This window comes from Melopsittacus undulatus, chromosome 16 (assembly GCF_012275295.1).
Source record: "Melopsittacus undulatus isolate bMelUnd1 chromosome 16, bMelUnd1.mat.Z, whole genome shotgun sequence".
In the NCBI taxonomy this organism is placed as follows: Eukaryota; Metazoa; Chordata; class Aves; order Psittaciformes; family Psittaculidae; genus Melopsittacus; species Melopsittacus undulatus.
In genome coordinates, this window is record NC_047542.1 from 5,650,242 (window position 1) to 5,660,024 (window position 9,783).

Sequence of the window (9,783 nt, forward strand, 5' to 3'; positions counted from 1 at the left end):
ACCATAGAGGGGGCAGGAACCCCAGAACTGGGAACATTGAGGGAAGGGGATCCACAAATCCCTGTGGGAACAGCTCCCACCTGCACCCCCCGAGGCCATCAGCTCCCATTGGGAGGCAGAAATCCAGTCCCCAGGGACAGGGCATCCCCAGTGGGACACGAGGAGGGAGCAGGGACCAGACCAGCAGCATCTTGGGATCCATCCGGACACACAGAGAGCATCAGGACCAATGTATGTGTACAGCTCACCCGCGCCCCCCCGCGGCCCGAGGGGGGCACTGCAGCCTCCACCGCTGCCTGCACCCCGAAGCCGGGCAGGGCCCCCCCATCGTCCTGCTCCCCGTGTCCCCCCAGCAGCACAGAAGGGACCCTCACCCCCCTGCCTGCTCCCCTGGGGGGGGGGCAGGAGGAGGGGGCTGGTGGTGCACACCCCGGTCCCCCCACACCCCATAGGGAACCTCCAACCAAACCTTCCCACTCGGCTCCGGGCTGAGCCTGGCACAGCCTGGAAGGAGCAGAGGGTCAGGATGGTGCCTTGGGGAGGACCCCACAGCTCCAGCCTCTTCCCAAGCCCACCACAGGGGGGTGCAGGCACCCGGACCCCCCCCCACAGCCTCCATCCTCCTGCCCCTCCGCAGCAGCCTCCAGCTCTCCCCATAGCAACCCCTTTGGCCTCGGTGCCCATCACTGCAGCAGCTCCTCCCAGGAGATGGGGCGGGAGAAGACCTCCCTCTCCAGCCACAGGTCGTAGTTGACCTGGAAGTCCTCGGGCAGGTCCACGCGCTGGCCCAGCACACTCTGCAGGCAGTTGTCCACAGGCAGGAAGTCAGGGTTGCTGTGGGCCCGGTCATAGCGGCGTGAGTTGAAGCGCTCGATGCTGGCACGAAGGGCACATTCCTCTGCCTGGAAGTCCCAGGGACGAGCATCCAGGTCTGGCACAGGGAAAAAGAGCTCAGAGGGGAACCAAGGCCCTTCAGCCACCCCACATCCCTCAGGAACGGTCTTTGTAGGGTCATACAGAGCAACATGGGGGGCACGGAGGAGGCAGCGACCAACGGCCGCTCTTCCGCATGATGCCACCACCCCAAATCCCTCCCCACAGCCCAGCCTAAGGGCTGCACGAGCCCTAAAGGCAGCAAAGGGACAGCTCTGGGTGCAGACAAGTCCCTGCCTGGAGCAGCAAGGATGGGGCCAAGGGGATGCTCTGCACTGGCCATGATTCACGTACCATTGCCGTAAGCCCAGTCGTCGTTGAGGCGGTGCCGAACCTTCTGGTAGATGGCTGACATGGTCTTCATGTTGCTCTTCCTCCACTGCCGGCCCAGGTACTTGGTCTGGACCTTGAGCAGCTTCAGCACATAGAGCTGCATCATGGCCTGCTTCACCTTCAGGGCCCGCTTCAGGATAGGGGCTGACTTGAACACCACCAGCATCTGCAGGGACAGAGGGACATGGAATCATGGGATGGTTTGGGTTGGAAGGGACCTTAAAGCTCCTCCAGCTCCAACCCCTGCCACGGGCAGGGACCCCTTCCACTGGAGCAGCTGCTCCAAGCCCCTGTGTCCAACCTGGCCTTGAGCACTGCCAGGGATGGGGCAGCCACAGCTTCTCTGGGCACCCTGTGCCAGCGCCTCAGCACCCTCACAGGGAACAGCTTCTGCCTTAGATCCAACCTGAATTTCCCCTGTTTAAACCCATCACCCCTTATCCTATCACACTGGAGCTGCTCTGAGGTCCCCACACAGCTTCTCTTGTCCCGGCTGCCCCAGCCCAGCTCTCAGCCTGGCTCCAGCCCTCACAGCATCTCCGTGGCCTCCTCTGGACTTGCCCAAGCAGCTCCACATCCCTCATGCTGGGAACACCAGAGCTGCACCCAGTGCTCCAAGTGGGGTCTCAAGAGAGCCCAGCAGAGGGGCAGGATCCCCAAGGCATCCCAGCCCAGCACCCTGTGGGCTCCCCACCCTCACCATGGTACGGGAGTGCTTCCACTTGGTCAGCTTGTTGAGGATGCGCAGGAGGTTGATGCAGGAGAAGAGGTTCCTCCAGCAGAACTGGTTGTTGTCTCCAGCTTCCTGTGGGGAAACAGGGGCAGGAGTCACGCAGGAGATGGGAACAGGGATGAGGGAGGCTCAAGACCCATACCCAAAGGGTACAGTCCAACACACAGATATCTGCCAGCCCCACACCACCCCAGTGCCAGGGACTGAGGGCAGGAGTGGATACTGGAGCCCTGCTGCCCTCCTGCACCCACACTGCTCCATCCAGGGAGCACCCAAGGGTGCCAGGGTGACTCACCAGGCTCTCTGCTGTCAGTTCAGGTAGCTCATGCACCACACAGTAGGGGTAGTCCAGGACAGAAATGCTGCAGGAAGGAGAAGGGGGTTGTGTGTACCTCAGCCTGGGGTAACAGCCCCACACCTCCCACCCACTGGAGACCATGGAATGGTTTGGGTTGGAAGCTGTTGGGGGCACTTCCCAGACCTCCCTGCCCCCACAGCCAAGGGGGGATCACAAGGGGGCAAGGCAAGCAGGGACATGGGTGGGCAGCTCCATTACCTGTTCTTGGCAGTGATGTAGGACATGATGTTCTGGTTGAAGAACTTCAGGATGAGCGGGATGCAGTTGGCAAAGACGAGGTGCTGGGCCATGTACTCAAACTGGGGACAAAGGGGAGTGAATGGGGACCCGGTTTGGGTCCTGCCCATCCCCATAACCCCAAGCAGGGTGGCTGGCCCCTGTCCCACCTCACCTGGTAGATGTGGTTCAGCTTGAAGTGCTTGAGCAGGAGGAGCAGCACAGCAGAAATGGCTTTGACAATGATCTCCTTGTGCCGATTCACATCCACCCCCAGCTTCATGCTCTGCAGCACCGTGGTCCTGAGGGCACAGAGGGCTCCTGGGGCACTGCCTGCAGACAGCCCTGGCACCAGCACCCAACACCTGGCACCCCACTGAGATCCCCCAGGAGAGCCCAAAGCACACCCACTGCCTGGCTCCTCCTCAGCCCCTTTCCCTTTCCTTCCCTTTCCCTTTCCCTTTCCCTTTCCCTTTCCCTTCCCTTCCCTTCCCAGCAGCAGCTCTGCTGTCACTCACGGCATCTCCTCTGGCAGGACATCTGCCAGGATATTGATGGAGTCTGTCTTGGCTTTGGAAGTGGGGGCTGCAGCAAGCAGGATCTTCAGCAGAGCAATCTGGGGAGGAGGCAGAGATGGGAAATGGGATGGGAGCCCCATAGCAGCAAGGAGCAACATGGGGTGTGTATGGGGGGGAGCCTGGGGGCACCACTTGAGCAGTGAAGTCCCCTCCACCAAGCCCAGGGACCCCAGAGCTCCCCAGCTCACCATGTACTGGGGCAGGCTGGGCAGCAGGCCCTGGTACAGGATCTCTGCAGGGACTTGCTCCACTTCTTCTTCACCCTGGTGCCACAAAAGACCAGAGGAGCAGGAGCTGCCACTGGTGCCATGGGCCTGGCTCAGCCCCAGGCAGGGCACCCCCAGCTCCCAGCCAAAGCCTCCCCTCAAATCCCACCCTCTCCAGGGCACCAAACCCCCAGCCCTGCCCAAGTCCTGGCAGAACCAAATGCCCCAGCCCAGGATCTCCATCATCCCCATCCTCATCCTCACTCACTCCAGAGAGTGGGGAGCGCAGGAACTCATCTTCCATGTGCACCTGGACCTCTGCAATGGATGTGTACTTGTGCTGCAGAGAGAGAGAGCAGGGGGACACCCCATGGGACCCTCTTGATGCCACCATCCCATCATCCTTCTAAGTCCCTCCCCGTTATTCCTGACCGATGCTGGTGGGCAGGGTGAGGCAATTCCAGTAAGAAAGGGATGAAACCAGTAAGGAAAGGGGCTCATCAAGTCTGGGAGAGCAGGGATGGGATGAAAACTCCAGGCTGCTCCCACCACAGGGCTGAGCAAGTGGGAGCAGGGTGAGGAGCTCCTTCTGGCACAGAACTGTGACTGAAGCAGAGGGGACAGAGAAGGGGCACACACACAACAGCAGGGGCTGGAGGAGCTCCTCCATGGACTCACCAGCTTCAGGGTTCGGATGCTCTCATGGATGGGCCTGGGCAAGCCGACCACGGTGTTGGTGTCACTGGAGAGAAGGGAAGAGCCAGGCTGGCTGCAGGCAGCAGTGAACCTGCTGGCTCAGCAACCACCACCCCAAGGAGCAGGCAGGGAGCTCAGGCCTCCCCTGCTGCTGAGCAATGGGGCAGTGGCAGCCCCCACACCAGCAGCCCCCAGCACAGGCCCCCCAGGATCAGCCTGTGCCCCCAGGGCTGGCTCTGCCCCACCTGCCAAGTGTGTATCCAATGAACTTGCTGCGACTGGACTCCAGGAACATTTCAATGTCCTTCTCTCTGCAGCAAAGGGAAAAGGGGAAGAGTGAGAGCTGCTTGTGCCCTGCCCCAGCACAGCCCCAGGGAAAGCCTCGTGGCCACGTAAAGGAATCAGGATCAGCCAGGTTGGAAAAGCCCTTTAATCCCATCCAGTCCAACCATTCCCAACCATGCCAAGGCCACCCCTAACCCATGGCACTGAGGCCTCGTCTCCGCTGTGTGAGCACTTGCAGGGCCGGTGCCTGCAGCCCTGCCCTGGGCAGCCTGTTCCAATGCCTGAGCACCCTGTGGGGCAGGAATTGTTCCTCAGCTCCATCTAAACCTGCCCTGGTGCAGCTTGAGGCTGGTTCCTCTTGTCCCATCCCTTGTTCTATCCCTTGGGAGCAGAGCCCAGCCCCTCCTGGCTCCATCCTCCTGCAGGCACTTGGAGGGAGCCATCAGGTGCCCCCTGAGCCTTCTCTTCTCCATCTGAACCCCCCAGCTCCCTCAGCCGTTCCACATCTCTTGTGCTCCAGGCCCTGCACCAGCTCCATTCCCTTCTCTGGCCCTGCTCCAGCCCCTCAAGGTCTCTCTTGCAGTGAGGGGCCCAGAGCTGAGCACGGGATTCCAGGTGCAGCCTCCCCAGTGTCCAGTGCAGGGGCACAATCCTGCCCTGGCCCTGCTGCTGCACTGGTGCTGATCCAGGCCAGGATGCTGGGGGCTGCTTGGGCACAAGCTGCTCATGTTCAGCTCCATCACTCAGCACCCCAAGAGACCTTGGGTCTCTGTGCTAAGCCCACCCCACCAAAGAACAGCCCCCAAAGTGACCTCATCCCAACACCATCCCCCCAGCCCTGCTGACCCCCCCAGTACCTCACAGCCCCCATTTCCCACTCCAGCTCTCCCCACAGGGCAGCCCCAGGGACTCACCGGACCTTGGGGGCCCAGGGCAGCCCCTTGGGGCAGGTGATGCGGTCGCTGGGGGGGTGCTGGGTGGGGGGAGGCATCACTTCATCCCGTTCCAGGGGGAAGGTCTCTCCCTCCAGGCTGTTGTCGTCATCGTTTTCCTCCTCTTCCTCCCGGGAGTCGTCAGCTTTGTAGGGATCCCGCTCATTGAAGGCATCCAGGTTGTCCTGCTTGATGAGGGCCTGGAGCCAGGACAGGAGGGAGGTGACCAAGCTGCCCCAGTGCCCAGAGCCCTCACTTATGGCCCTGTCCCCACCTTGTGCTCACGCCGGCCTCGCTTCTGCTGCTGCTCGATGAGGTCGGAGGCAGAGGCCGGAGGGGAGGCAGCTCTCATGTTCCGGATCACCTTGATGCTGTCCTCGGGCAGGGGGGGCAGCCCCAGCAGCTCCCTCTTCTCTGCCTTCATGCTCTGCAGCTCCTCAAAGCCCCCCAGGGTGCACTGCAGAGAGCACAGCAGCTGGGGCATGAGGGGCTCCTGAGCACCAGGGTTATCTCCACCTGCCCTCCCCAAAGCCACTCTCCAGGAACCCCCAGGGTGTGAGACCAGCCCCATGCTGCTCCTGTCACTGTGAAAGGCACCAGGGGCAGGAGGGGGTTCAGGCACCCACAACTCAAGTGTTTGGATCTTTCCTTTAAGGCAGAAGCTGTTCCCTGTGAGGGTGCTGAGGCGCTGGCACAGGGTGCCCAGAGAAGCTGTGGCTGCCCCATCCCTGGCAGTGCTCAAGGCCAGGTTGGACACAGGGGCTTGGAGCAGCTGCTCCAGTGGAAGGGGTCCCTGCCCGTGGCAGGAGTTGGAGCTGGATGATGTCAAGCTCCTTTCCAAGCCAAACCATCATGGATCCTATGACTCTTCCATGCAGCCCCCAATGAGGACTTTGGGTCTGCTCCTGGTCTCCAGGCTCCAGACACCACTCTCCAATGCTGCCCTGGAGGTGAAACCTGGCGCTGGGTCTAACTACTCAGAGGATGGAGCAACTGCAGCTGGCTCTGAGGGCAGAACTCCCTTCCCCTGCAGACCAGCAAACCCCAAGGCAGGTGTCAGCATCCCCCAGCTTCTCCTTACCAGCACAGTCTTCCAGAGCAGCAGCAACACCTTCTTCATAGGGAAGTGAGGAGCGTGGCCGCTGCAGAACTTGGTCACCATCCCAAAGAGCATGACAGAGAAGGGCTCGTTGTTGTACAGGGGGGCTCCTGGAACCACATGGCAGAACAGCCTCATCCCAACAGCCTCATCCCACCCATGCCACCGGCACCACTGCACTCCCCATCTCAAGAGCCTCACTCACCTCACCCCAGACACCTCCTCTCCTCCAAGCCGCTGCCATCCCCTGCTCACCCCCTGCACCCACCAGCAAGGCTCAGCCCAGCAGAAACCAACCCATAACAGAGGCCTGGCTGCCTCCATCCATCACCCCAGCTCTGGCCCTCACCCAGCTCTGCTCGGAACGTCTGCCTCATGCTCTGCCACTCGGGCTTGTCGCCCTCAGCCTCCTGCCGAACAGTCTCCACCATCAGGTACATGATGTTCAGCAGCACCCTGCAAGCAGCAGCAGGTCATGGATGGGGGAGCCCCCAGCAACACCCTAACCCTAACCCTAACCCTTGCCCCTACCTGAGGTCTGTGCTGTCAGCCAGGGAGATGGCCGGTTTCCTGACGGCACTGCTGCAAGCTGCACTGTTGCTGTGGGGGAAAACAGGCTCAGAGGAGCCTCTGGACACAGCTGAACTGTGCCACAGGCAACACACACACAGCAGAGGGGAAGGCTGGGATGGATCCTGCTGTAAGGAGTGCCCTGTTCCCAGAGCAGCTGAGGGAGGAGGAACAGAGCTCAGTGCATATCTGGATACATCAGGGATAAACCTTCACTGTGCAGCCATTGGGAACAACAGGAGTCATTCCAGTGGCTGCTGGGATAACCTATGAAGCCAGGCTGAGAGAGCTGGGCTGGGGCTCCTGAAGGGGAGACCTGAGAGCAGCTCCAGTGCCTAAAGGGGCTGCAGGAAAGCTGGAGAGGGGCTTAGGACAAGGGATGTAGGGACAGGCCAAGGGGAATGGCTTGAACCTGCCCAAGAGAGGGGAGACTGAGCTGAGCTCTGAGGCAGAAGCTGTTCCCTGGGAGGGTGCTGAGGCGCTGGCACAGGGTGCCCAGAGAAGCTGTGGCTGCCCCATCCCTGGCAGTGCTCAAGGCCAGGTTGGACACAGGGGCTTGGAGCAGCTGCTCCAGTGGAAGGGGTCCCTGCCTGTGGCAGGGGTTGGAGCTGGAGGAGCTTTAAGGTCCCATCCAACACAAACCATTCCATGGTTCTATGATGGACAGACCTCCAGGGCCAGCTCCTGAGTGCTTTCCCCCAGTACTCACTCTATCTCCATGTTCAGCAGCTCCACCAAAGCATTGAAGGTCCCCACCTCCAGCAAGAGGAAGATGTTGTACCTCATCCAAGCCTGCACCTCGGCCTCGGAGCCACACTCCCCAAACGTGCCTGCAACAACAGCCTCTCCAGCTCCCATCCATCTCCAGCAGGATCCCAGCGCCCTCCCCACCCCCAGAGCACTTTGCATGGTGAAAGAACACAGCCTTAGGGCAAAAAGTGAGAGGCAGAGCATGGAGCTGCTCCCTTGGCCAGGCAGAGCATGGGGAAATCCATCAACCTTTAGACCAAACTCCCTATCAACCGGACTGAGCAATGGGGAGAACCAAAGGGGCAGGGACCAGCATCACCTTGGGCCACATAAAGGATGGCTCGAGCAACCCTCAGCCTCTTCTCCCTGGCAGTGACCTCCAGGCCGTCCAGCAGGCGCATGGCATGAGTGCGGTGCTGGTTCCTGTCCAGCTCCGTCCACTTCTTGTCCCGCACTGCAGAGGCAAAGGGGCAGGATGAGGGCACAGGGACACCGGGATGCAAACCAGGGTCCAAGGGCCTTACTGTGGATCCTGAAGTCCTCCTCAAAGCACTTGCGGTTGAGCAGGAACTCGGGGCCCTCTGTGTAGCTGTAGAGCTCTGCAGGGGGGGACCAGAGGGAAACCTGCACTGAGGGCAGTGGTACGAGAGGGGTGAACAGCAAACCCCACAGCTGACCCCATTCATTGCACACAATAAGGTGTTCAAGGCAGTAAGAGAGCAATGCTGGAGCTGCCACAGCTCCTTCAATCCCTGCCAGGAAAGAAACCCACAGCTGCTCCATTGCTACATCAGGATGAGTTCCTTACCAGAGAGCTCTGCTGCCCATTTGTCTGTGTCTGCATATTCAAACTCCAGGTCTGGGGCCTCGGAGTAGCCCTGGGGGCAGAGGAAGAGCTCAGGTCAATGACAGCATTGGCAGGGACCCCAGATCCCTGCAGCATTCCCAATGCGCCTCATCCTGCCGGGAATGCAGGGCTGGAGCTGAGCCGCTGTTCCCAAGGCAGCTGGGAGCCATTCCCTGGCATCCAGGGCTCCGGACACCCCCAAACGCTGCTGAGGACACCCATGGGCAGCTCTGCAGCCATCCCAACAGGGAAACCAGATGGAAACCGCCGGGATCAACCAGCTTCACCCCCCCCCAGGACCTCGGTGTCTCCATAGGGACCGGCCCACGGCCAGCGCTGCCCCGGGGGCTCCGGAACCGAACCTCGGCCATGCCCCACACGGGCCTAAACCGACCCAGGCTGGGGGGGGACGGGAAAGCGGCCCCGAGGCGAGACCAGGCCCGGACCCAGGCCCAGCCCTGAGGGCTCCGGTCCCAGACCCCGGTCCGGCCCCGAGGGCTCCGGTCTCAGACCCCGGCCCCAGGCCCCGAGGGCTCCGGTCTCAGACCCCGGCCCCGAGGGCTCCGGTCCCGTCCGCCGATCCAGCCCCAGGGCTCCGGTCCCGGTCCCGTCCCCCCCCGCTGACCTCCGAGTCCTTCCTCGGTGGCCGCCCCAGGTCCCGTCCCTTCGGGCTCTGCACGGCCCCGGCCCCGCCGCGGCCCTTGTTGTTCCCCGGGAGCGGCCCCGCGCCCCCCGGCTCCATGGCGGCCGCCCTCAGCGCGCCCAGCTCTCGCGAGAACTCACCCCGTCCTCTCGCGAGAGCGGCAGGGACAGCCGGGGCAGCGCCGCCGCCATCTTGAGAGCGGCACCGGCGGAGCTCCGGTCCCCGCGGACCGGATCTGGTTCCTCCCCACCTCCCCCCCCCCCGGTACCGGCCCCGCCTCACCCCCCTCCCCAGTATCGGCCCCGCCCCCGGCGGACACGGTCACGGCAGGGTCCGGCCGGCGGAGAGCTCCGCCCCTGCGCCGCCATCTTAGGTGTGGCACCCAGCTGGGCGCCGCCATCTTGGCCCTCCCTTGGGGGCCGCCATGTTGAGAGTGGCAGGAGGGGATGGAGGGGTCCGGCCCCAACGGGAGGAGGGTGAGCGCTCAAAGGGACCCCACAGAGGGACCCAATGGGGTTTAAACCCCACATAAATGGGGAAGGGGGGTCAGGCCCCAAAACGCTGGAGATGCTCAAGAGGGTCCGGATGGGACTCTCCCTCTGCC

The 9,783-nt window shown here is 62.3% G+C and overlaps 1 protein-coding gene across 2 annotated transcripts; it reads right to left on the minus strand.

The window, feature by feature from the left end:
- Positions 1 to 375: 375 nt before the first annotated feature.
- On the minus strand, positions 376 to 9,411 carry STRIP1 (striatin interacting protein 1). 2 transcript variants are annotated; one of them, XM_034069913.1, is made up of 21 exons: positions 9,162 to 9,293; positions 8,498 to 8,567; positions 8,214 to 8,288; positions 8,009 to 8,143; positions 7,649 to 7,769; positions 6,901 to 6,969; positions 6,719 to 6,825; positions 6,352 to 6,479; positions 5,545 to 5,727; positions 5,253 to 5,470; positions 4,299 to 4,364; positions 4,036 to 4,099; positions 3,626 to 3,697; positions 3,340 to 3,414; positions 3,092 to 3,189; positions 2,749 to 2,875; positions 2,556 to 2,656; positions 2,295 to 2,361; positions 1,967 to 2,071; positions 1,228 to 1,432; positions 376 to 931 (listed from the first exon to the last, which is right to left on the minus strand). In XM_034069913.1, exons 1-21 carry the CDS (start codon positions 9,276 to 9,278, stop codon positions 684 to 686), a joined length of 2,451 nt encoding a protein of 816 aa, XP_033925804.1. In that variant the 5' UTR covers positions 9,279 to 9,293; the 3' UTR covers positions 376 to 683. The 2 variants fall into 2 exon arrangements, with proteins under 2 accessions (XP_033925804.1, XP_033925805.1); XM_034069914.1 differs by lacking the exon at positions 9,162 to 9,293 and adding an exon at positions 9,320 to 9,411 and having other exon boundaries at positions 502 to 931.
- Between the last annotated feature and the right edge of the window lie 372 nt (positions 9,412 to 9,783).

Coding starts and splice junctions, on each gene's coding strand:
- STRIP1 (XM_034069913.1), bottom strand. CDS start 9,278: ATGGAGCCGGGGGGCGCGGGGCCGCTCCCGGGGAACAACAAGGGCCGC. Junction 6,826..6,900: donor GCTGACAGCACAGACCTCAG/GTAGGGGCAAGG, acceptor TGCTGCTTGCAG/GGTGCTGCTGAACATCATGT. Junction 1,433..1,966: donor GGAAGCACTCCCGTACCATG/GTGAGGGTGGGG, acceptor CTGTCCCTGCAG/ATGCTGGTGGTGTTCAAGTC.